This window comes from Drosophila kikkawai, chromosome 3L, assembly GCF_030179895.1.
Source record: "Drosophila kikkawai strain 14028-0561.14 chromosome 3L, DkikHiC1v2, whole genome shotgun sequence".
NCBI classification, from domain to species: domain Eukaryota; kingdom Metazoa; phylum Arthropoda; class Insecta; order Diptera; family Drosophilidae; genus Drosophila; species Drosophila kikkawai.
Window position 1 is genome coordinate 17753415 of NC_091730.1, and position 27939 is coordinate 17781353.

General features: G+C 40.6%; 1 protein-coding gene across 5 annotated transcripts in view; it reads left to right on the plus strand.

The window, feature by feature from the left end:
* Positions 1-19812, plus strand: part of Eip75B (Ecdysone-induced protein 75B) — a 106957-nt gene extending 87145 nt beyond the window's left edge. For 3 of the 5 annotated variants that reach the window (XM_070285760.1, XM_070285761.1, XM_017175462.3), the window contains 3 exons: positions 2047-2191; positions 12769-13007; positions 16019-19812. In XM_070285760.1, the coding sequence (XP_070141861.1) occupies positions 2047-2191; positions 12769-13007; positions 16019-18454 (2820 nt within the window). In that variant the 3' untranslated portion in view covers positions 18455-19812. Of the gene's footprint in view, positions 1-423; positions 1867-2046; positions 2192-10140; positions 10962-12768; positions 13008-16018 lie in introns of those variants that run through there. The other 2 variants (XM_017175461.3, XM_017175463.3) reach the window with 2 other exon arrangements.
* Positions 19813-27939: the final 8127 nt, after the last annotated feature.

The window sequence follows — 27939 nt, forward strand, 5'->3', positions numbered from 1 at the left end:
GGGTGTTCCAAGAATTGTTTACCAGGCGCCCCCGCTGCAACAGCAGCAGCAGCAACATCTATTGTTAGACGCTAGCGTCGCTGTCGACGCTTTGGAGTGAATGTCCTCAGTTGGCACACAAAAACAAAAACACACAAAACGACAGAAACAACCAGAGAGAGAGAGAGAGAGACTGAAAGAGAGAGATTCTCTAGAGAGAAACCCGAAGTCGCACGAGCAACCGAAACGAACTTCGGCTGGCTAGATTGCTGCTGCGGGTAGCTTTGTGTTGCTCGCTGGACGCTGGCGCTGCTTTCATTCGCAAATTGCTCGTCGTTGGAAACGGTTGTATCGAGCAGCAAAAGCGCGCGAAAAATCATAATCACAATTTAAATAAATCAAGCGAAAGAAAGCTTAAGAGAGAGAGATAGCCAACAGCAACACATGTTCAATAGCAAATAATAGCAATTATTTTTGTTGGTGCCAGTGAAGTGAGATCTAAGTGAAGTGTGTGCAATGTTCCTTATTAGCAAATCGTAGAGCAACCAACAATCGAGAGTTCAAGTGTCATTCTGAAGCCAAAAAGCAAACAAAATCTCTAATTCTAAAATGGTTTGTGCAATGCAAGAGCAGCAGCAGCAGCAACAGCAGCAGACGTCGCAGCAGACGCCACAGCAACATGCCACAACGATAGTGTTGCTGACGGGCAATGGCGGCGGCAATTTGCACATTGTGGCCGCACCGCAGCAGCACCAGCAAATGCAGCAGCAACATCAGCATCAGCAGCAGCTGCAGGTCAAGAGCCAACAGCTGAAGCAGCAGCACTCGGCTTTGGTCAAATTGCTGGAGTCGGCGCCCATCAGCAAGCAACAGCAGACGCCCAAACAAATCATTTACCTGCAACAACAACAGCAGCAGCAGCAACAGCAGCAGCAACCGCAACGCAAAAGACTGAAAAACGAAGCAGCAATCGTACAACAGCAACAGCAAACACCTGCAACATTAGTAAAGACAACCACCAACAGCAACACCAGCAAAAACACGCAGACAACAAATAGTATTAGTCAGCAGCAGCAGCAGATTGTGTTGCTGCTGCAACATCAGCAGCAGCCACAGCCACAACCTGCAACACCAAAGCCATGTGCCGATCTGAGCGCCAAAAATGACAGCGAATCGGGCATCGACGAGGACTGCCCCAACAGCGATGAGGATTGCCCAGCCGCCGCCACTACGTTGTCTCTGGAAGACAGCGGCAGCAGCTACGAGCAGTATCAGTGCCCTTGGAAAAAGATCCGTTATGCGCGGGAACTCAAGCAGCGGGAACTGGAGCAGCAGCAGACCACCACCACCATCGCCAGCCAAGAGCAGCAACAGCTTCAGGAGCAACCACTAGATGTGAAACCCACTGTTATGCCCAATGGCAACATCAAGCAGCTGCACTGTGATAGTCCCTTTTCCGCGCAAACACACAAGGAGATCGCCAATCTCCTCCGTCAGCAATCCCAGCAGTCCCAGCAGCAGCAACATCAGTTGCAGCAGCAGCAGCAACAACAGCTGCAGCAGCAGCAGCAGCGAAGGGATAGCTCTGATAGCAACTGCTCGCTGATGAGCAACTCGAGCAACTCCAGTGCGGGCAATTGTTGCACCTGCAACAGCGGCAGCAGCAGCGATGAACAGCAGCTGGACGAGATGGAGGAGGCGCAGGACTCGGGCTGCGACGATGAGCTGTGCGAGCAGCATCATCAGCGACTGGACTCCTCGCAGCTGAACTACCTGTGCCAGAAGTTCGATGAGAACCTGGACACGGCGCTGAGCAATAGCAGCAGCAGTGCCAATAATGCGGAGAGAAATACGCCAGCCACACTATCAGCCACCGAAGATGCAGATGTAGGTTTTATATATGGGATTTTGGGGAAAAAAATTAGCCTTAAAACAAGCTTAACTTTATTGCTTTACAATTTACTCCAAATTATAGTTTGAAAATCCCCAAAATATATATAATAACTATTTAATATATTAGTTTACAATTTTCTAATCTTTGTTCTATATTTTTTGTCCATCTTTCAGGGCTTCTTTCGACGCTCCATCCAGCAAAAGATCCAGTATCGGCCCTGCACCAAAAATCAACAGTGCAGCATTCTGCGCATCAATCGCAATCGCTGTCAATATTGCCGCCTGAAAAAATGCATTGCCGTTGGCATGAGTCGCGATGGTGAGTCTCTAACCATATGTTACCTCTTATTAGCCATTAAAAAAAAAGACAACAAAAATTATGCAAAAATCTAGACAAAATTCGGGGAGGGGAACGAAATGAAATCAAGCTCAGAGACAAATATTAGCCAGCAGCAAGAGACGAGACACACGAAGCAAACACGAAGCTCACACGAACACCGCACGAAGTTCGTTCGCGGAGTTCAATGACCAGCCATGAACGAAATTTCAGCTCTGTACGAGTGTGTGTGTGTGTGTGTGTGAGTGTGCTGGGGTGCGTATACGTATTGCAACATTTAGCTTGGCGCGCGGATTTCACGGCAAAGTAAAAGTTGTCTATTTTGTTTAAACAAATTCCCCTCCGAAACGACGAACAACAAAGGGAGAAACAATAAAACTCAGAGACAGAGACACCCGCATGATAAATCGAGAGCAAAGAAGTGTGTGCGCCATTTCGAAATTGTGTTAAAAGTTGAATGAACGCACTTAACCTAAATCCATAATGGAGACAGCAGAGCGAGGCCATCGCTCTGTCGCTCGCCATGTTTTGTCTCTCTTGTGCTCTCTCTCTCTCTCTCTATCTCTTCGTTACGCTGACTGCATTTGTTATTATATTCGAGTTTTGTAATAATTTGTTTAAATTAAGCTCATAGCCCGGAAAATATTTACAGGAAATAGCGCCAGCGAGAGATTATGAAAGTCACACGCACACACACACACATACATGCATATTACACACTCCAACTCTCTCGCACTCTCTTGGGCACTCTCTTTTCCACGTTCATTGACTTCTTGGCCAGGCGGCCATGTTTGCTGTTTGCAGTGAAAACGAAAACGAAAGTGGTTCATGTTTGTGTGTGTGTGTTTGTAGAAGAGAGAGAGAGGTAGAGAGATGCAGAGAGGGACTGTTTTGTAGGCAACACGCAGACGCGGCCTTTGTGTAATAAATGTAGTATTTGTTGCTGCTGCCTTCGATGTTGTAATTGATGGATTAGATTTTGATATTTTTTATTTTGTATTTTCTGTTTTTTTGTGTTTGTATTTAGAGCGCGCGCGTGTGGGGCAATGGGAAAGTTAAAAGGAAATAAATAGTAAATATCAGAGGGAGTTATTAGTTACAAAAATAAATAAAAACGAGAGCTAGTAGGATTTGACTTATAAAAAAATATATAAAATTAAATAATTAAATAGGAGATGACATCAAAATTAAAAAAAAAAATATATTAGAGAAAATATTGGATAAAAATATAATTATTATTATTATTTAAATGATATAGGTTTTATTTATTATAGCTAGACTTCAAGTAAACTTATTTTTTCCCCAAAAAAAACACCACTTATACCTAATTATAAATATTAAAAATTTAATGCTTTTGTTTACCATAATGTCCAATCATTTGTTGCTAAAATCCCATCATTTATTAGCCATCAAATACAGTTTTTGTTGAATGTAGCAAATCCTTGAACTAGTTCTGTGTCCCAAAGCTAGTGCCAAAAATAAGTCATGTGAACCGAAACAAAAATTCGACCGCCAACCAAATAAACACAGGCAAAACTCGAACTCGGCAACAGCAATGAAATTAAATGAAATGAAATCGAAAAAAAAAACCGAGAGAAACAAAAGCAAAACCAACAAAAATTTCGAATTGTTTATAATAAAGATGACCGTGTGCTATTTAAGCGACGCCGACAGCGCGGCCAGCAGCGTTTGCCTTATCTTTCAAGGAAAATTAAAATAAAACGCACACTGAAATAAATAAATAAAATAAAAAACACAAGCGAGGGCCGATCTGCTGCTGCTGCTGCTGCTGCTGATGAACAATTTACAATTATAAAACAAGAGCGACTGACCTAGAAAAGGCCACGAAATCATATTTTACAAAATTTTGTTTAAACCAAGCAAAGAAACTACTTTCACTTTTAGTTAAAAAAAAAAACAAACACTGAGATAATTGGCGGCCATTTCGAAACACTTTCTTTTTCGGCTCGTTTCGTTACATTTTTGTTGTTGTTTTTTTTCGGCTGCTTTCATAATTTCTTTTGCCATAGTAATAGGCGCCATTTTGTTGGTGTTTTTCCTTTTCTGTTTTCTTTGTATTTTTTTGGTATTGCAAAGACACAAAAATAACGCAAGAAATGAAAACGAAACCGAAATTTAGCGCACACACAACAGACACAAGCGGCGCCCCCCACAAAAAGCAAAAAAAAAAAAAACAGAAAAAAAAAACGGGGAGCTCAGTTCATTGACCGCCGCTGACGTGCAACCAAACTGGGTCACCAGCGGCAGCGACGCCAGCAGCAGCGCGGCAGTGAAGGTGGTGGCGAGTGTGTATGTGTGTGTGTGTGTGTTGGTGATAGTAAACAGCGAACAATGCACACTCACACTGCTCATTTTGCATTTGATTTTTGTGGATTTGCTTGAAAATTTATAAGTAACAAAAAAGCAAACAAAAAAAAAAACTAGGAAAAAAATTCGAACAAAAAAATGTGGCATATCGTTAGGTTTTTCTCTAGCTATATGTAGATTTTCTATATAAATTCATTTGCAGCCTGTGCTTGTCTTTATTAGCTGGCACATGCACATGCATGTGTGTGCATTCTGGCTTTTAATTGAAATGAACTTAAATTAGCGCGAGGTTAGAGGCAAATTGAAAGTAAATATGCAACACGAGGCGGCCAAAGGCGCCGACGAGTAGAGGAATCGCAAGATAAACCGGTGGAAAAGGAGCTAATAGAGGGTGTGTTGGAGTTCTGAAATGTCAATAGTATGGAAAGGAAACTAAGAAATATGGAAATTTGGGGTTCATTCGAATGTTTTTTGGTAAAAGATATTATTTTTTACTAGAAAAAAAAAGATATTCAAAGAATTTTGGCACTAAAAGATACAACTTTAATTACAATTTTAACTATAAGCTTTTTTAGCTTAGTTATATAATAATACAATTATAATATTGATCTGGTATATATTAAAAAAAAATATATTTATAATTTCATAGGTTTTTTCAAGATTTTTAAAAATATTTCCTATTTTCAAACCCTTTTTTTAATTTTCATAAATATATAATTATTAGATTTTTCATATTATCTGTATTTTTAGGCCTTAAAATTATCTATAAACTATCTCCTAATACCTTGTATTATTTTTATTTAAACACTAAATAGATTTACATCTATTAGATATGTTTTACAACTTGAAAAGATAACCGCACCTACTAGCAGCAGCAGCAGCAGTAGACATGCACAGCAGCAATTAGTTGCTGCTGCTGCTGCTGCTGCTGCTGGTGTGGTGTCCCCAAAAGCACATAAAATAATCAAACAATTGTCAATTATCGAAGGCACAAGCATTATATATATAGAGAGGCACACATAAATATATAAGCTACGACGGGCGCATTGTTGTTGCTGCTGTTGTTGTCGCAATCATTATTATTTTGAGGCTACACACACACACATAAACGTACGGCATGCATGTAGATTTCGCCTTGCCTCGCCGCTGCGAGTGTTTTGAACTTTATTCAGGTCAATTACAAATACATTAAAATGCCAGTGCTACACACACACACACACATACACATGCCAAAGCTGTTGACTAAAATAATATTGGAGGCTACACTACACGAAACGAAACGAAACGAGCGACGACGACGACGGCGAGAACAAGGCGGACAAGGAGACTCGCCGCGTCGAGGGGTCGGTGGTCGTGGGAAGGGGTTCAGTGGCAGGGCAGGGGTGGATTTCGGGGCTGGGCCTTCGGTGGGAGTTGCTTTCGGGGCAGAACTTTGGAGCACAGTTCAAGGAGCCTTCGAGACGGGGTGGGCTGTGAGTGAGTGGGGGCGTTGCAGCTTCAAGTACAAAATGCTAATGATCACATTGAGGCTGTGATGATGACGATGATGTGGGTTTAAGTTCTATGATTTTGAGGCCTAAGGCTGTTCGATTTGCCATTGAGCTTAGCTACTAAATAGAGGTCTTATTAATATTTATATTTATATTATTTTAACTTTAATTTAAGTTCACATCTCTTTTTTGTCTTGTACTTCCTTTCTTTCAAGCCCAATTATTTACCTCCTTTGCTCGCTTATTATACAATTACTTGCTTACTTGTCCGCCAACGTCCATAAGTGAAATCATTTCACGCGTGTCATCCATCACCGAAAAAAAAACAAGACAAAAAAAACTAAAGGAATGAAGAAAAGAGAGCAGCAACGGCAGCTGCTTGACAACTTGAGTTTTTTTCAGCTGCCTGGCTGGAAGCTTCTTTTGATTTTGCTTCTCTTATTTTGTTTCTTTTTTTTGGTTACATAAAGTGGTTGTGTTGTTGTTGCTCTGCCTTCACCTGCCTGGTTAACGGTGAAATTGCGAAGAAAAGAGCGCCAAAAGCCAAAAGCAAACGTAACAAACTTGTTTTACACGAGACTCTGCTGCTGCTGCTGCTTCTGCTGGCGTTGCCTACTACGCAAGTTGAACCTTCAAAAGGTTCATTTACCTCGTAGCCAACGAGCCAGCAGCGAGCCAACGAGCACCAGCTACAGCTTCGTCTGGCTGGCGAGCAAGCTCTCGGGTTTATAGTTGTTGTTTTTTTTTTTTCTTCTGCTCGAAATAAAAAATGTACTTTCGCTTTTTTCAATGCCTCGGCGCCAAAAAACTAGTTTTCCAGCAGCTCTCCGAGAGAGAGAGCAGCAGCAGCAACAGCAGCAGAGAGCCAGCAGATGTTGCAGCTAATGTTGCAGTTGCAGTTGCCGTCGAGTTCAACGACTCTTGTAAAATTTCTCGAAGGTTTCGCATTGCAACATCGGCCGAGAGAGCAGACTCGCAACTTGTTCGAACCTGCATTTGCATTCGCATTCGCACTCGCTCTCTTGGTATCTGTATCTGTATGTGTATTTCTCTCTCTCTCTTGGCTTGGCGTGCTGAATGCTGTTCATTGCACTCGGCCTCGATTCGTTCGACTGCAATATTCGCAGCAGAAGAGAGGAGAGGGGGCAAGGGGGGCATACTCTTGCAGTTTGTCGCCGAGTGCAGCGACTCTTATTTGGGTCAGGCACGGTCATTCGCCTTTTGCCAAGCGTTCGCCTTGGCGCGCATTTTATTTGAAAATGATTAGACACGAAATGGAAATGGAATTATTTTTGCGCGTATGCATTTTCAAAGTCTGTTCGATTGCGGATCAGCTTGACCCAAATATGATTTGTAAACAAGTTGGTAATCATATTTTTTCGGTGGTAAAGGTCAAGGGGGATAACAGGAAACAATAAAGCATTGAAAATGCTTGCTTAAATGTTTTAATTTAATGAAAAAAACTAAAAATATTAAGTATACGATATTACGCATACGCCCTGTGTCTCATTTTCCCATGAAATCTGCTTTCTTTATAACAGGAAACTTTATATACTTAGCTTAGTTTTATTAATTTAATAAAAAATATTTAAAATATTAAGTATACGATATTACGTATACGCCCTGTGGCCCATTTCCCCTTGAAATCTGCTTTTCTTTGTTTTAATTTTTTTTGCTTGTATTCTCCACTTCATCGATGATATGACATGAAATGAAATGAAACGCAGTGCTCACGACCTTTTCGTGTAAAATTAATAACATAATATGGCACAGGGTCTATAGTCTCTACCCTGAACGATCCGAGCGATGTCATGTGCGGCAAGGCGACCTCCCCGACGTTTGTTTCATTGAAAACATTTTTTCATGACCCACAAAAACCGAACGACAACGAAGGCTCCAAATCGAAAATAAAATTACTCGAGCGCTGAGGGGGCTGTGTCTGCGCTTTCCTTTGTCTTTCGTAGAAATTTCAAGAAAACTTCAACAAAAAAAACAAAAAACTCGAGACGACTTTATTATTATTATTATTATTGTTATTATTCGGCCCCTTTCTTTGGTGTCATTTCTCTTGACTCTTTCCACACACTCTTCGATCGCGTTGTAAACAACTTACGCAAGCAGACCGAAAAACCAAAGCAACAGCAATTGTGTCGCTTATGTGACTTTACGTAAAACCACTCCGTCCAGAGGTGTTTTTTTGTGAATCACCAAAACCGAAAGTAGGCCCATCTCTCTCTATCTTTCTCCGACTCTTTCGCTGGCAAAGTTTAATGAACTCAACAAAAATCTTATGGTAAACAACAAGTTTGATTTTCTCGTTTATTATTTCCCCGTAATTCAGGAAGTCAGCCGTCGCACAAACAATAACAAGAGATCATAAACGTTATTTTAGGTTTAGAAAGCAACTTGACACAAGGCTTTACACACATGTAAAATGAGGACGCGACGCAGTGAAAGTGAAACTTGTTAATTGGCTTTTAATTGCCAGCATTATTGTGAATGTCAATTATGGCCAAAAGCGATGCTATTGATCTGGTTTGCATTGAAGAAAAGGAGGAGCTTATATAAATTGTTGACAGGAAAATACAAGGAAACTAAAGAAAATACATAGTAAATAAATATAGTAGAAATATAGTAAATATTAAAATTATATTAAAATCTTAAACTTTTATTAAATATTTTACCTAAAACATTAATTTTACACAACAATTCAGTTCAAAAAGAGGTCAAACGCATTACAGGAAATATTTTAAACCCTCCGAAAACCCGTTCATTTTTGGGGCCACCTTCGTCGTCCCCCCTTCGAGTTGCTTCCAGTTCGTCTGCCGCCCCAATCTTTGTTGCTTGTGTTATGCAACCTTTTTTTTGTAGGCCCAAACAGCGACTACCAATGTTGACCAATCGAGTGAGTTGCTTGCATTTTCACGGCACGCACGAAAATTTCTTGCTTGCTCCCCCCCTCTCTCCAAAAAAAAAAAAAATTGAGCCAAACAACTTTCACTTTTACTTTCCTCGCGTCGCGGAATGATTATTAAATGTTGCTTCGTTACGTTTCTGTGGCCTCATTCGAGCGGCTAAGTTCATTGACCAGCCGAAACCGAAACCGAAGCAACCAGAAACGTTTCGGCGATGACAAAGACCCACCCGGAGGTTTCCATGGATAAACAAACAAAATCTAGAGCGGTTGTGAGTCATAAAGGCAAAAAAATAATAATTAACGTAAATCTGCATGTAAATGCAGGCGTTGGGGTCACCTGTTGATGTTTGCCACCCTTGCCAACATGGCGGATGGGTGATGTTTGCTTTTCGCACATCACTCATACGCACTGTGGAATGTCGCCAAAATGCAAAAAATATTCAAAAATAACTACAAGTACGGCGAAAGCTCGAGAAAAGCTTTGGGGAATTCAACATGATGCGCTCTTAAGTGGTGAAAAGCTCAGTGGTTGTTAAGAGTGACAGCTCTTGGAGTCTACTCGAGTCTCTTTGAGTTTGTTGAACTTGTTTGTGGTAAAGAGAGAGACTTGCTAGCGCCCTTAAAAATATGAAATACAAAAGAGAGCCTTGACAAGCTTATCAGGAAAAGCTTATCAGTGCTTGAACTTGCTTTGTTTTTGCAAAAGGGTCATTGTTTTAAGATATTAAAACAAAAATTAAAATCAGTAAAATAATATTTAAATAAGCATAAATATTAATTAAAAGGTTTATTTTGTTTTGTGGTTGGCTTAAAAAGTTTATGAAAATTGGGAAAACGTAATTAAAATATTTAAAATATAAGAGCTAAAAAAAAATATTTTAAAAATATATATATTTCCATTTAAAGTTTCATTCTTTAAAGAATTCCCCGAAAAACCATAAATTGTTGGAGCATATTTCACAGCCTTATCACTGGGGGACTCTCTTCAATCTTTTGCCTTGTTAATCATCTGAAAAGAGCTTTGCCCTCGCTCTCTTTGGCCAGCTCATTCACTGCTTTCCTCTCTCGCTAGGCGACTTTAGCGGCTTTTGGCTCTCTGTGTGTTTTGTTCGAGTTTTCCGTCTGTTTTGTGCTTCGCTTTTAGCGGCTGAAGCTCAGTCGCCGTCGCAGTTGCCGTCACTGAGGTTCGCTCTCCGACACCGATATACCGATACCGATGCCGATGTCGATGTCCGATACCTCTGGGGTATATTCGTAACGCGCTTTGGCTTTTACAGTTAGTCGCGTTCGAGACCTTGTCGAGTTTTGTCATGTTAGCCAGCAGCGATCCGCGGGATCCGAAGTAAGCCGAGAGCAAGCAGCGCGCGAGTGCGAACAGTTTTTAACAACAAATAACACACAACAAATAATAATTAATAAATTAATTGCAAGCAACCAAAACAAGAGTTGTCCAAGTGTCCAAAGCCAGTTAATGTGAAGAAAAGTCGACCGAGTCTCCCCCCAAAAAAATTAAAACAAACACACACACACCACTCGTCTGTCTGGATTACGCGCTAAAAATAAAATATAAAATAATTTACTAATTTATTTGCTAAATATTAAAGAAAATCCAAGTGAAAAACCAGAAGCAAAGAAAGTTCCTCTCTCGCAAAACGAAAACAGCTGTTAATTAAAATATTTAACCGAGTTTTTAGTGCAAATAAGATAACAAATCCAAATATTTATATTGTACCTGAGAGTTCCAACCAAAGCTGTGTGTGTGCCAAATATCAAGAAAAAGAAAACCAAGAAAAATTAAGAAAATATTGCAAAGAATTATCCGTAAAAAAACAAAATACTTAATGACCGCGTTGAACTGAGTGGTTTATGTGCCCTCCAAGGGAAAAGTGACCAAGTCAAGACCCCCTAAAATTGTCAAAATAAACCCAAAAAGCAAACAAAAAACATAAAAAAATGGGCGAAGAATTGCCAATATTGAAGGGCATACTCAAAGGCAATGTCAACTATCACAATGCCCGTAAGTTTCTACCAGAATCCATGGACTTAACATACAATTTCCATCATCTAAGACAATGCAATACGAAAGTTAGAAAGTGAAAGAGCTGAGCTGAAGCCAATTTCCCTAAGCCCGACTGACACAGATTTGGCCAAAAGCGAAAAAAAAGAGTTAAAATTAAAATAACACCCAGCTTTCGGTTTCCAAACCTACCAGAGAAATGCAAGCATTCTGAGATTCTCTACTTTGATTCACTTTTTTTCTTTCTCCACTCATTTTGTTTACTTTTTTTTTTATCTTTAACCATCGATGGCTTCAAACAAATACAGTAAAGACTCTTTTCAGAGAAGCTACCCTTAGATTTTTTTAATATTAAAGAATTCTTAAATTTTAATTTATCTAGAATGATAATTTTCTTGCTTCTAAGAAATTCTTATTATCTTAAAATAATTTAATTTCATGTTCACATTGCCAGAGCCCTCACTGTGGCCGCAACTATCAACACGAAAAAAAAGCGAGCGCCATTGAAGTGTTGACCTCGTTTATAAACATACAATATTTTTTTTTTTTTCTTTGCCGCGGAAGAGCTTTAAACTTGAATCGAAACTCCAGCGAAGGCAACTTGGCTTTGCGTTGCGTTGCTATTTTCTACAAGAAGAGCGAAACCGCGAGAGAGCGGCGGCGGCGGCTTCAGCGGCGATATCATCTCCCGTCGCGTCGGCGCGTTGGAAAGTTGGAACGCTCTAATTTCTACGCGCAGCGCCAGCTGCTGCTGCTGCTGCGCCTGCGCAGACGCTTCATTTTCCATTTCGTTTGACCTGGATTTCGCTGCCCGCCATCTGGGTCACACTCTCTTGCCGGCTCTTTCTATCTCTCTCAGTTAGCTGTGGAAATGTTGGAAACGCATGGAAAACGCTGTTTCACTTTTCTGTGCCAGAGTGAAATTTTTTTTGTACAAGCGCAGATTTCTTTTGACATTGAAAAGTTGGCCAAACATTTGTTAGATACATTTTTTGTTTGTTTGTTTGAAGTCGGGGAAAAGTTTCACAAAAAAAAAGGGCGGAAGATGAAAAGGAGCTTGAGACAGAGGGAAATTTAGGGAAACGCCTTGAAGTAGTAAGAAAAACCTTTTGAAAAATTGTATTGTAAAGTATCTTAAGGATCTAAATATCTTTAACGTATTTTTTATAGTATTAAATTAGTTAAATTACCTTCCATAAATCTTTTAAATATTTTAAAAAATATTTACCAGCTTTAAATATTCAAAATTGGATTGATAAACCTTTTTTAAACCCAACATAAACTCAACTTGATCTCCTCTCTCTCCTCCCTTAAACCTTTTTACTTATTGTCCCTCCTTTAGTTCCACTTTTCATACTCTTCTCAAGTGCGAAAAACGTGACCGCAAACGTGCCTGATTTGTTTTTTCTCTCTTTATCTCTCTCTGCTTATTGGTGAAATGTGAAAGTTCACCCACATACAAATTTTTCGGTTGCGGCCAGAGGCAGAAATTAAAAATCTAAAAAAAAGAGAAAGTGTAACAGAGAAGAGGAGAGCGTAGATCGAAGAGAAGACAGACCAGACAGAAGCCGAAGCCGAAGCTGAGGTAGCTGAGAGGCAATGACCCACTTTGAAGGGCACTCTGGGTAAAGGGGGAACTTCCTGCGTGACAACAGGACAACCGAAACAACAGCTGTCCTCTTGCACCTGCTGTATGCACTCAAGTGTGTAATTGATGGGCCTTAATTTTTATGCCTAAATATATATGTAATATGACTTGCAAGGTTACTAACTTGGCTTCCTTTTTTTTTCGTTCCCTTCATTGCAGCTGTGCGTTTTGGACGCGTGCCGAAGCGCGAGAAGGCGCGCATTTTGGCCGCCATGCAGCAGAGCACCCAGAATCGCGGCCAGCAGCGTGCATTAGCCACCGAGCTGGATGACCAGCCACGCCTACTCGCTGCCGTGCTGCGCGCCCACCTCGAGACCTGCGAGTTTACCAAGGAGAAGGTCTCGGCGATGCGGCAAAGGGCGCGCGATTGCCCCTCCTACTCGATGCCCACATTGCTGGTAAGTTTTTTTTTACAACTTTAACTAAACTAAAAATATATAAATCAAAATCAGTTAGCTCATTGTGGATCATAAATAACCATTGACCATAAAATTATGAAAATAATAGAACGAAGTAGTTTATTCCGGCAAAGGTTACCGCGTAGGCGAAGTCACATTTCCGGGCCAACTTCTGTTGACATGCATAGATCAGCTCTAGGTAACAACAACAACAACAGCAAAAAGCATGCTTTATAGCCACTAGTTACTGCTGCCAGCTGTCTGTCTGCTCACTGGTAACTACCTTACTGGCGGCGTTAGTCATGCGCCAAGGTGAACCTGTTTGCACGATTCTAAACCAGGAAATCGCTGGCCGCACGTAGACGCGTCTACAAGCGACGACGACTCTTTTGGTTACGGATTCTTGCGGGGCCTCGGTGGCAAGTTTGGGGTCAAGTTCTTGACGAAAAGCTCACAGAGCTGTCAATGTCAAATTTATGACTGAGTGAGTGATAAATGCTTTTGGATTTATTTTACAAAGCGACGTCATGGAGGAAAATCAAATAATAGCAGGAAGTTAATGGATAGGACGGGACCCAGACCCAAAAAGCGATAAAGAAAGAGCACACACGAAAAAAAAAAAGAAAAAAATCAAATAATAAAATTCAGCGAAAAACGTGTCCCGGCACGGCAACAACAAATATACAATACAAATAAAGTTCTAAAGCTCAAGGTCAAGCGTAGCGTCATTATTAATGAAAGCACACACACACAAAGCAAGCTATCGCAGGTGCGAAAGAGATGGTGACAGCAGGATTAGAGAGAGAGAGAGAGATAGAGCTAGAGCCAGACACACATGCGTTGCCCATTTAAATAAATTATTATTAAAATATTTAAAAGCCAGTCGAGCAAAAATACAAAAGGAAAAAAAAGTAAAGCCAGAGAAAGCAAATAAAAATTCAGTCAGAGTCAAGTGCAAGGCTAAAAAAGTTGAAATTTGATTTGTTGATTCCAGTAAACAAAAAAAAAAAGAGAACACACAATGAAAGGCGATCGATTGGATCGACAGTTTAAGAAGTGCCCATAAAAAACACAAAAACAAGTAGAGAACCTTAGCGACCAACGACCTTGGGGCAAGTTATTTTTTAACCTTGGAATAATACACTGTTTGCCTCTCTTTTCCACGCCCCATAGCCGTTAGCAGTTGATATTTCCACTCGGACTCGTATATATGAGTAAACAATAATAACACTAAAAAAAATATGCATAAAATGTCATGAGTATGAGGAAGCAAATGCCAGACAAGCGGCGTCACAAAAATGCACTAGCAATAGAAAGAGAGACTAGAGACAGCACTAGCGAAAGAGATAGCTAGATGGGGGTTGAGAGCAAAATCTGTAAAATTGTCAGGTGGTTCATTTAGGAAGCGTCGTAATATCATCGCCACACACAAAAAGCAATTTAGTTTATGACGGAAGACGGAAGACGATGGGGCAAGGTGCAAGGTGAGGTTAGAATCGCAGTGATCTTGTTATGAGAAAAACGTCAAATATATATAGAAATTCCTTTGGTTCTAGCCAACAATTATTATTCAATCCCAATCTCTAGGCAACCCATATCAGTCGGTACAAGAAAGAATTCTGGGAATGAATTATTTTTGGCAAATACCAACAACAGACTCTCGCTTTGAAGGTCGCTCGGATTTATATCTTGTGATATGGCGGGAAATTCAGGAGGGTTCATAAATAGCCCCCGCACAACACACTCTCTCGCTCATTAGTATTTTCGCCAACTATTTCCGCTTTTGCGCAAATCACAGAGAAATGATACACGACGACGTCAAAGCGCCGGCAAAGAAAAGAAATTGAGAGAAATATTTGAAAAAAAAAAAACCCCGGCCGGTTGCCGGCTACTTGTGCTTGTGCTTTTTGCACTTGTCGAAGGCCACAGAAAGAAAAGAGCATTTTTCAAGGTTAATCAGACGAAAATCAAAGCAGATTTTGGGGTGCGAAAAAAAAACGAAATACATGAAAACGGGAAACGGGGGCGCCAGACAGCACAACGTGTGCTTATTGAAACAGAACAAAAAGATGGGAAATTATAAAGAAAATAAAATCAAAATCAAAACATGAATACAAAAAAGTATTTTATAGAAATACAAATTCAAGGGGTTGGGGAGGCGGCACGTTCGCTGCTGTCTGCGCCACTTGGCGCATGTTCATGTAACTCAAAACCCGGAAAGCCAAATGGTGAAATAGCATGAACATTCGCATGGCTTAGGCACCTCTATCGCCCACCCCCTTTTGGTATTTCCTCCCTATTTATATTTTTTTCCAACCCTCTAGTAAAAAAAAAACACGCGCCGGGACAAAACAAAAACAACACAAACACAAAGGCAAAAGCCTTGAACTCTGGTTCGTCGACCTTGGCTGGTAATGTCAGGCGGCAAAAAAGCTCAACACAAACTACAAAGGGGGAGGCGATAAAGAGAGAAAGGTAGAGCGAGAGAAAGAGAGCGAGAACAGCCCCTAGAAACTACCAGGAAAACTAATAGCTGACGTAGGCAAAGCTCTCCTCCCCCCAACGATTCTTGTCTCTCCACACATTGTGGAAAAAAGCTTCCAGCGGTGTTTAAGGAAATGCGACATTTGTAGGGGGAAAAGGGGGACAAGAGAGCAGGAAAAGGGGGAGGCAGGCAGAGTGGTGGGCGGTGCGGAAGTACAAATAGTTATTATTATTGATTTAAATGAGTGTGTGTGCCTGGGGGCGAGGTGAGCAAAGCGAGCTGGGGGGAGGTTCGCTGACCTTCGCGTGTGAAAAGAGCGATGACGTGATAATAGAGGGGATTACAGGGGGGGAAGGAAAGAAAAACAAGCCAAGCAACAGTTACGAGGAAAAGTTTAACATTCAGAGTGACAGGCCAAGGGGAACTAAGCATCAACAACACTTAGATTGAGCTACAAAAAACTAATAATCCTCCTAGACAAACACCTCTTTAACCCTTTTTCTTTATTTTTCTTGCTTTCTTCCAGGCCTGCCCCCTGAACCCCGCCCCTGAACTGCAATCGGAGCAGGAGTTCTCGCAGAGATTCGCCCATGTGATCCGCGGCGTTATTGACTTTGCTGGCATGATACCCGGCTTCCAGCTGCTCACCCAGGACGATAAGTTCACGCTCCTGAAGGCGGGTCTCTTTGATGCTTTGTTCGTGCGTTTGATTTGCATGTTTGACTCGTCAATCAACTCGATCATATGCCTCAATGGCCAGGTAATGCGGCGCGATGCCATCCAGAATGGAGCCAATGCCCGTTTCCTGGTGGATTCCACCTTCAACTTTGCCGAGCGCATGAACTCGATGAACCTGACGGATGCGGAGATTGGTCTCTTCTGCGCCATTGTGCTGATCACACCAGATCGTCCTGGTCTGCGCAACCTGGAGCTCATCGAGAAGATGTACTCGCGGCTCAAGGGCTGCCTGCAGTATATTGTGGCCCAGAATAGGCCCGATCAGCCCGAGTTCTTGGCCAAGCTGCTGGAAACCATGCCCGATCTGCGCACTCTGAGCACCCTGCACACCGAGAAACTGGTTGTGTTCCGCACCGAGCACAAGGAGCTCCTTCGCCAGCAGATGTGGTCCATGGAGGATGGCAATAACAGCGATGGCCAGCAGAATAAGTCGCCCACCGGCAGCTGGGCCGATGCCATGGATGTGGAGGCAGCCAAGAGTCCGCTGGGTTCGGTTTCTAGTAGTGAATCAGCGGATTTGGATTATGGCAGTCCGAGCAGCTCGCAGCCACAGAGCGTGGGCGTGGCCCTGCCGTCGCCACCCCAGCAACAGCAGCAGCAACAGCCCTCGGCTTTGGCCAGCTCGGCTCCCCTGCTGGCGGCCACCCTTTCCGGCGGATGTCCGCTTAGGAATAGAGCCAACTCCGGATCGAGTGGTGATTCCGGGGCAGCTGACATGGATATTGTTGGCTCGCATGCACATCTCACCCAGAATGGGCTGACAATCACGCCGATTGTGCGACACCACCAACAGCAGCAGCAGCAGCAACAGTCGCACCAGCAACTCCAGCAGCAGCAGCAGCAACTCCACCCGCAGCAGCAGCAGCAGATGCACCACCAGCAACACCCACAGCTCCACCATCACTTGACCGCCGGAGCCGCTCGTTACCGGAAGCTGGACTCGCCCACAGATTCGGGCATTGAGTCGGGCAACGAGAAGAACGAATGCAAGGCCGTCAGTTCCGGCGGCAGCTCCTCCTGCTCAAGCCCCCGGTCCAGTGTGGATGATGCCTTGGACTGCAGTGATGCCGCCGCCCAGGCTCAGGCCCAGGTGGTGCAGCATCCGCAGCTGAGTGTGGTAACCGTGTCGCCGGTTCGTTCGCCCCAGCCCTCGAGCAGTGGCCATCTCAAGCGACAGATCGTGGAGGATATGCCAGTGCTGAAGCGCGTGCTGCAGGCTCCGCCGCTGTATGACACCAACTCGCTGATGGACGAAGCCTACAAGCCGCACAAGAAGTTCCGTGCACTGAGGCATCGCGAGTTCGAGACCGCCGAGGCCGATGCCAGCAGCTCCACTTCCGGTTCAAACAGCCTGAGTGCTGTGAGTCCCCGCCAGAGTCCGGTGCCGAATAGTGTGGCCACGCCTCCACCCTCGGTGACTCCGGCTACCCTGGGGAATCCCGCCCAGAGCCAGCTGCACATGCACCTGACCCGCAGCAGCCCGAAGGCCTCGATGGCCAGCTCGCACTCGGTCTTGGCCAAGTCTCTGATGGCCGAGCCTCGGATGACGCCCGAGCAGATGAAGCGCAGCGACATTATCCAGAATTATTTGAAGCGCGAGAACAGCACGGCGGCCAGCAGCACCACCAATGGTGTGGGTAATCGCAGTCCCAGCAGCAGCTCCACGCCGCCACCGGCGCCACAGCAACAGCAGCAGCGGTGGGGCAGCAGCTCGGTGATTACCACCACCTGCCAGCAGCGCCAGCAGTCCGTGTCACCGCACAGCAACGGCTCCAGCTCCAGCTCAAGCTCTAGCTCCAGCTCCAGTTCGTCCTCCTCCTCCACATCCTCCAACTGCAGCTCAAGCTCCGCCGGCAGCTGTCAGTATTTCCAGTCGCCGCACTCCACCAGCAATGGCTCCAGTGCCCCGGCGAGTTCCAGCTCGGGCTCGAATCCCACACCCCTTTTGGAGCTCCAAGTGGACATTGCCGACTCGGCGCAGCCGCTGAATCTGTCCAAGAAATCGCCAACGCCGCCGCCCAGCAAGCTGCACGCTCTGGTGGCCGCCGCCAATGCCGTTCAGCGTTATCCCACACTCTCCGCCGATGTGACAGTGACGGCCTCCAATGGAGGTCCTCCATCGGCGGCGGCGAGTCCTGCTCCGAGCAGCAGTCCGCCGGCGAGCGTGGGTTCCCCCAATCCGGGACTGACCACCACAGTGCACAAGGTCATGCTGGAGGCGTAAAGGGGTGGTGAAGAGAGTGGGAGAGACAGAGACTGGGAGTGGTGAAGACAGTTCAGCGCAGGAGGAGAAGGATCTGCAGGATCGGCAGGAGTTGAGTTAAATTATTTTACCTTTTAATTGAGCCGTGTACAAAGTTTCAAAGCAAAAACAAAACAAAAAAAACCAACATGCATGCAATTTAAAAACTAATATTTAAAGCAACAACAAACAAAAGAACTACAAGTTATTAATTTAAAAAGAAAGAAAACAAAAAACAAGCTTGAATGGTATTACAAAAGAAAAAGAAAAACAAAAAAACATAAAATATATATTTTAACAGTTAAACATTTAACGTAGCAAGCAAACCAACCAGCAAACAAATGAAACACAAGGCAGCCGCCCCTTTTTGCATTAACTTTTCCTTCAGCTGCAACAAGCCCCCACGCCCCCGCCCCCCTCTATCGACCCCCCCTCTGATTGTTTTATAAGTTTTAAGCTCTTGTTGTACATATTAATTATGTTTAAAAATTTAAACTATGTTTAGTTCTTTAGTTCGTAGGCTGAGCAAAAACTACTTTGCTTTTTTGTGGATGTTTTTTGAAAAAACTGCAAATTATTATTATTATGATTATGATTATTATTAAATTAAAAACAAAGAAAAAAAAAACCTAAAAACAAAACAAAAATGTGTGTGAAATTTTTTATTGTGCGATCTCCGGAGCAGAATTGAAGTGCAGTTTGCAACAAATTTTAACTACGATTAAGTTGAGAACGATTCATTTTTTATGAATTTAACTAATTTTATGAATTTGTTATAGTTTTCCACCCTCCCCTCCCCCTATATATCTATGCATATATCTTTCTATCTATCAGATTAGCTATCCTTCCTTATTTCTCCTTTGGCACAAAGCTCTTTTTCTATGCTAAAGAAATCAAGTGGAATGAATATTGTTTTCTAATTTTAAAAAAACTACCACAAAACAAAAAATACAACAAAAAGTAAACTTGAAAATAAATGAAAATCAAACAAAATGCTTAAAGTTTTAGCAGCGAAGAGAAGCAGAGGAACCCAACGTTAAATATATTTGTTGTGTACATAGTTAAATGTTAAATTAAACAAAGAAATAAGAAAGCATATTTAAAGTACATATAAATACACATAAATATTAATGAGAAGAAAACCTAATGCTTAAAGATTCAACGTTTGATTGGCATCTTAGAAAACCAAGCGAAAAATACAAAAAAAAAAAAAGAATCAACAAACAAACAGAAATTATGATATATTATTTAAAAAAAAAACGTAACGTATACATTTATTATTAATGAAAGAAACAAAAAAGAGAAAACTTGCGGTAGCAAAAAAACTATTACATTAATTACCTTTTAATTACGCTGTACTATTATGATTATTAATTATTATGATTAATTAATTACTATTTTTATGCTTAGAAAACAAAAAACCAACAACAACAACAAAAACAAAGATGCAAAAACAAACAAACAAAAAAAAACAACAAAAACAAACAAACAAAAAACTACACTGGCGCAGAAATTTGTATTGTCAAATCAATAAAAAATTTGTTTAAAAATTTTCAAAAAAAAAATCTTCCGTTTTTTTCATTTCAATTTCCATTTTCAATTGCGAATTTTCAGTTTTTCAATTTTCAGTTCAAATGGTAAGCGATATTATGTTAACTTTTAAGTTGGATTTTTTTTTACTCCCCCCTGACTACCGCCCTTTGTAAAAAATACTCACAAAATTATATCTAAAGTATTTATATCAGAATTAAATCAAGAAAAAAAACCAACAATTTTACGTGTATAAAAATGAGCCACAAGGAAAATATGTAAAGAGAAAAACCCAAAAAAAAAAGGAAAGAAAAGAAAAGAACACTCTCAACGTTGTTGGAAAAGAAAAACTCCGAAGAGGATGAGAAATCTACAAAAAATATTATATATTCTTTTAAAATTTATGCAGCGCCGAGGAGCGTGAAAATTAACAAAAAAGATATCACTCTTCAATAATTGACTCTATATATATATATATATATACACAAGCATATGTACGTAGATGAAACGATTTTGGTGTCGTCTATGTGTATGTATGTATGTAAGCGTATTTGTCCGTAACTTTTAGCCAGAACAAGCAACAACAACAACAACAACAAGAACAGCTACAAAAAAGTATTGTAATTGTGTATCTAAAAGTGAATATTTTATGTAAAAACTATCTCAGATTTGAGCGATGATGATGATAATGATCGAGGTTTAAGACGAAGGACGAAGGGTTGGATATATGTGTAAATATCCAACCGAACGACGGCAGCGACAACTGAAACAATGAAATTGCGACAATTAAGCGTAACGTAACGTAAACGTAAATGTAAATCGTAACCGTAAACAGCCGTAGGAGTAACGTAATAGCAACTAAAATCTTTGATTGAAAGCAACACACGAATGCAACTTTCGAGGTAACTCCAGCTGAGGCATATGAAATACCATATAAATAATATCTATTAATATATATATACAAATGAATATATTTTCAAGGACAGTCACAAATCAAATTGCGGCAAAAAAAAAGAGTTTTTAAACACAAGAATTTGGCAAAAAAAATGTTTCGGAAAATTGATATTAAATCTCCATAAAAACACTAAAAAAAGAACAGCAAAAATTTGTATTTGTGAAATAAAATAATATTACAGTTTGTTTTAAATGCAAAAACACAATGAAAAAAAGGCCCCCCCATCCCCCCAGAATGGAATATGTGAATAAAATATTGAAAATAAGTATTTAAAATATATCAACAGAAATTATGAAAAAAAAACTAAAAATCAAAGTGTGTTTTTATTTATTTTGGGGGAAAATGTTTACAAAAGGTAAGATAGATATAGGATAGTGAAATCGGATCTTAACTTAGTAAACTTTAAATAAAAAGAAATGGCTAGATTGAATTTTGAATTTTAATAATATTAAGTATATTTCATATAGGGAAATTCCTAATGAAATAACCCTTGGACAACCCCCTTTCTTCACCACCCAACTTGGGATCGTACATCACTAGATTTTCTGTTGCCCGGAGCTTATCACACACACGCGGATTCTTCCTCGCTGAGAATAGCGATTATTTTCAATGTCGCGCCTGTCTGTCCCCAGTCTGTGTGTGTGTATGTGTGCGTGTGTTGGAATTTTGCCCGTGACCTTGAGGCGATAAGAGTCGCGAAATGAATTTGCCGAAATAATCAAATCAGCGGCCAGCCAGGAATATATAGAAAGAGAGAGAGAGCCAGCGAGCCAAAGAGAGCGAGGGGGTTAAGGCGGCGTCTGGGCAGCGTGAGTACCGCGTGTAGATAACAACAGTCGATGCCAGCGATAGCGAGACACTCATATCCCCCGCCTTTCCCTCTAAAGCACCCACTACTAGTATCTATGTGTGTATTATAATTTTAAATGTGTGCGACAGAGAGAGAGAGAGAGAGTGGGAGCCACTTGTACACACACAAAGACGAGTGCTTTGTTATCTTCAAAGTCAATGTCAAAGCCAAAGTGAGAGAAGATTGGCAGGGGACAGGCGGGGGAGACGAAGCGAGACAAAAACAGAATTAGAATCTGAAGAAGAAACAGGCGGGACAGAGAAAGAGAGAGGCAGGGCAGCAGGGAGAGCGCAACAAATTAACCAAGTGTGGGCACGGTGGCGTATGAGTAACGAGTGACAAGTGCGACAAGTGACAAGCAGGAAATGCAGTAAATGCACTGCATTCCGACGGGGTGGTAGTAAGGGGTGATAGCCTGGGAATCAATCAATGGAACGTCTTGATCTTTAAAATGTTAACGAAAGAAAGGGTATATTGGAACAGGCAAAAAATACAAAGATTCATGCATTCTTATTTTCTGGCAGGGTTTTGTAATTATAGTTAGAAGCTTAGTTCTACATTTTAAATGCTTTAATTTTCCCAAATTTTATTATATACAATTTTGGAAAAATATTTAAATTTTAATACCCTTCTTGAAAGTATTTTAATTTTAGTCAAAAGCATGAAACGCACTGAAGCAGTTATTTCCGACCCCATAAACCATATATATTCTTGATCAGCATCAACTGGCGAGTCTTCCTAGCCATGTTGAAAAGAATACAAATTTTTGACATTTTTTCAAAATTTTATAAGGGGTTACATCATTAAAATTTATAAAAATTGACTAAAAATTTCATTTTTAAAAATGTTTAATTTAGTAAACAGACTTATTAACCTTGTTAAAACTAAGACAGAGCAGTTTTCCAAATGGAAATAAATGCATTTTTGGCTTAGTTATGATAATTTTAGACAAACCAAAGTTTAAAAAATTTTCATATAAAATTTTAGATAAATTATCGATTTTAAGAATGGAAATATATCGGGTCTTCTTTAGGCAATTATTAAAATGTCCAAAAAAACAAAAGATTGCCAATTAAAATAAACATATTCCAATTCGCTTTTTAAATCTTTATTTATTAATATTAAAAATTGTAAGAAATTGGTTTAAATTTTAAATAAAATGTACATATTAAATAATTTCAGACATAATCTTCTTAATTATCCATTAATATCATAGAGTATCTACTATTCGATCTCCTCTTCCAGCATCTCCCCGCTACGACATCCACCTTTATGCCAGATATTTTTGGCAATTTCCTTTCGATATGTTTTTTTCTTTGGCAATTTTTATTTGCGCATATTTCACCTTGAAATAAAACAAGCCTCAAATAAATTAAAGGCGGCAATAACAACTCGCGCGTAGAATCAGTAGAACGAAGAAGAAGAAGCTGAAGCGGAGAGCAAATTCCAACGACGAAAAAAACAAAAAAAAAAAAACAGCAAAGAATAAATACACCCGCGGGATGGGGATGGGAATGGGGGAATAAAACAAATATTCAAGGTTAACTGATTAGACGAAATTAGCAAAAGTTCTGGCCTGAGAGATGATTGAGGGTGGCAGGGGGGTGCCGGTGCCGGAAAGCGGAAAGCGGCGACGCTTGATGAGAGCACGCGCTGAAATAAAGAACTCACGCAACGTTCGATCGGTGCGTGTGTGGGTAGCTCCGCCCCCTTGGCCCCAGTCCCCCTTTCGGCTCCATCAACCTGCACGCGTGCGTACGCATGTGATTGCTAGCGCCCTCTCACTCTGGCCACCCTCGCTCTTACTCCCTCTCTCTTACTCCCTCTCTCTAGATGTGTGTATGTGTATTATATATCACTCCATATAGCCATTGTCGTCAGTGCGTAGGCCTTTTGGTTTTTTATACACTTTTCGGGTATTATTGCCGAGTGCTGATATTCAGTATACGCAACGTTTGATAGGGGTATATGGAGATTTATTTTAATAGAATTTAATTATTATGTAATTTAAAATAAAATAAAAAACAAAATTTAGAAATAAATATATATAATATATATAAAAAAACTTAAATTAAATCTGTAAGTCTTTAAAAATTAATGCTTTTTATTTAGATAAATTATAAATAATTACCCATTTCTTTCCAACCAACATGGCTAGATTAAAAAATTATTTTATAATATATAATTTTAGAATACAATATATAATTTGTTTGAAGAAAACCTCCTTCTACGAGGTACTCTTTAGTCCACACTCTTTACTCTAATCTACGCACTTTTATTTGCTTTTCCCGTCTTTTTTGTTTTTGCTTTTATTTTTTGTTCTTTTTTTTTTTTTGAGCTAAGCCTTTGCTGATATATTCCCGTGGGGGCCGTGCTGGAGTAGCTGCCTGCGTGAAACAGGGACGGCTACACAGTCGCACCAAATAAATAGACAAAATAGCAAATAACAACAATAGCAAAAACAGCAAAAATCATAGAAAGAAAGAGGGAAGGCAACGTACACTTCCCGCCAACAAAATTCGATGGCAAATGTATAGAAAATTTTGCGCAGCATATAATAAATTTCATTTATGTGCCGCGTGCTCAGCACCAGCTTCAGCCCCATCCCCCTTCGCCTTTTTTTGCCGCCCCTAATGGTTATACATTTTATTTGGAATTATGCGCAAGTTGTCCTTGAGGGGCCTTGCCTGTGAACTTGCCACGAGGGGTTTTTTTTTTCTGTCGTGTGTTTGAGTCGGTAAATATTGCGATTTATAGGCATATTCCCCAGCCTGGCGACAGTTTCGGTTTCATAGGTTCCCATAGATTAGAGTGCGCGGAATCGATCCGGGAAGTGGGTATAATTTAATAGATACATTTTTAGGCTTATTTATATGTACATGCGTTAGCATCGGCATTAATATGCTGGAAAATATGGACAATTAAGTGATTTTAGGTAGCAGAGTTCATTCACATTTTATGGCTCGTTAAAGGTTTAATCTTGTTGATCGTTACAGCCTAATAGTTTAAAGAATTACAGGGTAGATTCAGGCGGGGATTTAAATTTAAATGATTCGGGGTCAGGTGAGCAGTTGGGGTTCGTATGATATTTATAAGATTAATCAAATGAGGAAGCTTTAGAAGTACAATATTTTTTTATTTAATCTTGTATTTATATACATTTATCTAAATCAAAAACTTTTATATTATTATTTACATGTATTTTAAATTGTTATATAATTTTTTTATATTTTATTTTTATTATCAATTTGTTATAATTTTAGACAGAAGCTTATAAAACATTGAAGAAGTAATTTCCGACCCTATAAAGCATATATATTCTTGATCAGCATCAACAGGCAAGTTGATCTAACAAGGCAGCTTAGAAAATTTTTTTTTTCAAATTTTTGAAAATTTTATAAGGGGTTACATCATTAAAATTCTCAACATTTTATCAAAATTTAGATTTTTTTAAATTTTTAATTTAGTATGCAGATTTATTACCCTACTAAAAACTAACATATAAAAGCTGTCCGAATTAAATTTCATAAATTTTTGGCTTAGTTATGATTGATTTTTGATGCAAATATCACAATCCCGAAGTGAGTTCTTGTTTTTTGTGTTCAATAATTTAAACATTTCCAGTTAAAGGTCGTAAATATGAACTTCTATATAAATCAAAATTGATTCACTCACAAAAACCAGCCGAAATAACAACACAAGACTATATATATAAAGTAAATATCAACAGAAATTTACGTTTATAGCTGAGCCAGAAGCAGAGCGAAAGATACAGCCAACACAAAGGCGGAGAATGTACACTCGAAAAGTATAAACACAGCGTCGAAATGCGCTTGACATTGAACTTGAACTGCAGTCGGCGACGCGGCAGAACTGATAGCAGTCCCAAGTGGATAGACAAAGGGGAGGGGGTATAGAGAGGGCCCCGCCAATGCCAAATGCAGCTGGCGAACGAACTCGGGCGTATACTTAATATATCTGGGAAATGGGGGTGGAGGAAGGAGGGAGGAGGCGAAAACAGTCGCGTCACAATGGGACTCGTGTAAACCATAATTGAAATTACAAACACAAATTTCCAACAGAACGAGAGAGAGGGAGAGAGAGAGAGCGAGAGCAAGTGCAAGCGTCGGTGGCGTATGAGTAATGTGCTTTCTTCATAAACTGATTCAGAGGGACCGAATTAAATGTATGAATTATAATTAGTTGATCTTGGAATATCTGGGGATTTTTTTTTAAACTTTAGAATTTATATACAGTAATTCGCTGTCCTTGAAAGAAAAGCTAAAAGGAATTAAATTAAATATGGAAATAAAAGTCTATTATTTTTAATTTGATTAATGTATTATCCTAGCACAAAAAACTTACAAATATTACTGCTCTTTTCCTTACAAATATTTGAAAATTATTACATTATTATTTAACTTTATTTTAAAGTATTTTAATCAAATCCAACCTTTTAGCTCTTCTTTAAATCTACAATTTTAGATTGACATTTCCTGGCTCACAGAAATATTTCCCTTTAATTATTCACATCCAATTCCATATTTTTCAGAGGCTGCTGCTCTTGACACCCTGTTAAAAAAAGAGTCCCTTTTGCCACCGCAAGAACCCTTAACCCTATGTTGCCAGCATAAACGACCAACATTTGATGAGTTCCATTGGGGATGGTCGTTAAATTAAGGCTCCGCAGGAAGGGTAAACACAATAAATGTGCCAAAAACTTTTCGAGGGCCTAAAAATATGCTAAGCGCGCAAATTACACACAAACAGGAGCAGCGATGGGGAGGCCTGAAGTGGAGCCTGAATGGCATTGACAGCTGCCAAGGTCACGCTGACAAGTGTTGCACGCGCCTGCCCATAGGGGGGAATGTGGGGTCAGAGGTCTCCCCCAAGTTTTCCATTTACTTTTCACGGTGCCCCTACTCTTACTTTTCATCTGGCTCTGCTTTCGCACTTGATTACCGACACGCGCTCCTTTTTTATAGTATATATTCGGAGATATATATACATATATTCCTGGGAGCGTGTGTGCGGTGGCTAAGTGATTTCTGATTTTAAGCAGATTTATTTAGAGACACTTGCCTCGATTTGTTTTGTTTGCTGCCGGGTAGTGTAAACAGTATTAGGGCATCCTCTTGATTTCGATTACGGTTCCTTGGCTCCTTTCGCGGAGTGCCTGAATGTCAACCGAATGGTAATTTCCACTGAACTGAAAATCGCTTAGAGGACTCCTCAAAAGATTCCTTATCTATGTTAGTATCAGAATTCCGATAAAATGAATTCCTTAAATTTATTGAGAAGCCAAACAAGTGGGATTCAATCACATACACAGCATAGAGAGAGAAATAATGATGGAGGAGAGTTACTTAAATTTAATAAATATTATTTATGAGCTTAGAAATCCAAGAAAAATATTAAAGTAAATATTAAGGGCTTATCTTTATTTGCTAGTTTTAGTTGTCTAATTTTTAAGACTGTTTAGTATTTAATATTATAGCTTAAAATATACCCTTTCAACTTGATTTATCTAATAAAAATAATTTAATACTCTCAATTTCTTTCTCTGTAGGTGGCAGCTCCTTCATGCTTGTGCAGTCAGCGGGGCTAACCACATCGAGCGCTCTGAGAATCTCCTTCAGAAAGGTCAAAGGCAATGCCGCAGCATCCTGGGGGAGTGGGTATGGCGGGCAGTGGGCCAGAAGATCCCACAAAGCTTGGCAAACAAATTGGGGGGGGAACTTGGGGGATTTTTTTGGGTTCGGGCGACAGCGACGCCGACGACGCGTGTGTTGTATTGAAATGTCCTTGACAATAACATTGCATGCCTGGTGGCCTCAGCTGGGACCCTCTCCGGGCCAGGGATCCGGACTCGTTTGGTCCCAGTCCCAGCTCCCAGTCCCGTTATCTGCCACGTGGCTCGTGGGCGGCTGGCGGTGCTCGACTTGCTTGATTGCTTATTTACACGTGGCGCACATTCGGGAATTCGAAACTGCGCCTCGGACAAGGACTAGGACTCGGGACTTGTGTTGGGTTCTTGTGGGTGCTAGAATTCCTGGGGGTCTGACACTTGTTTAACAATGCCTGGACCTGAATTTAAGCCAACAGGCTTAGACAATGGGTTAGTAAATGATT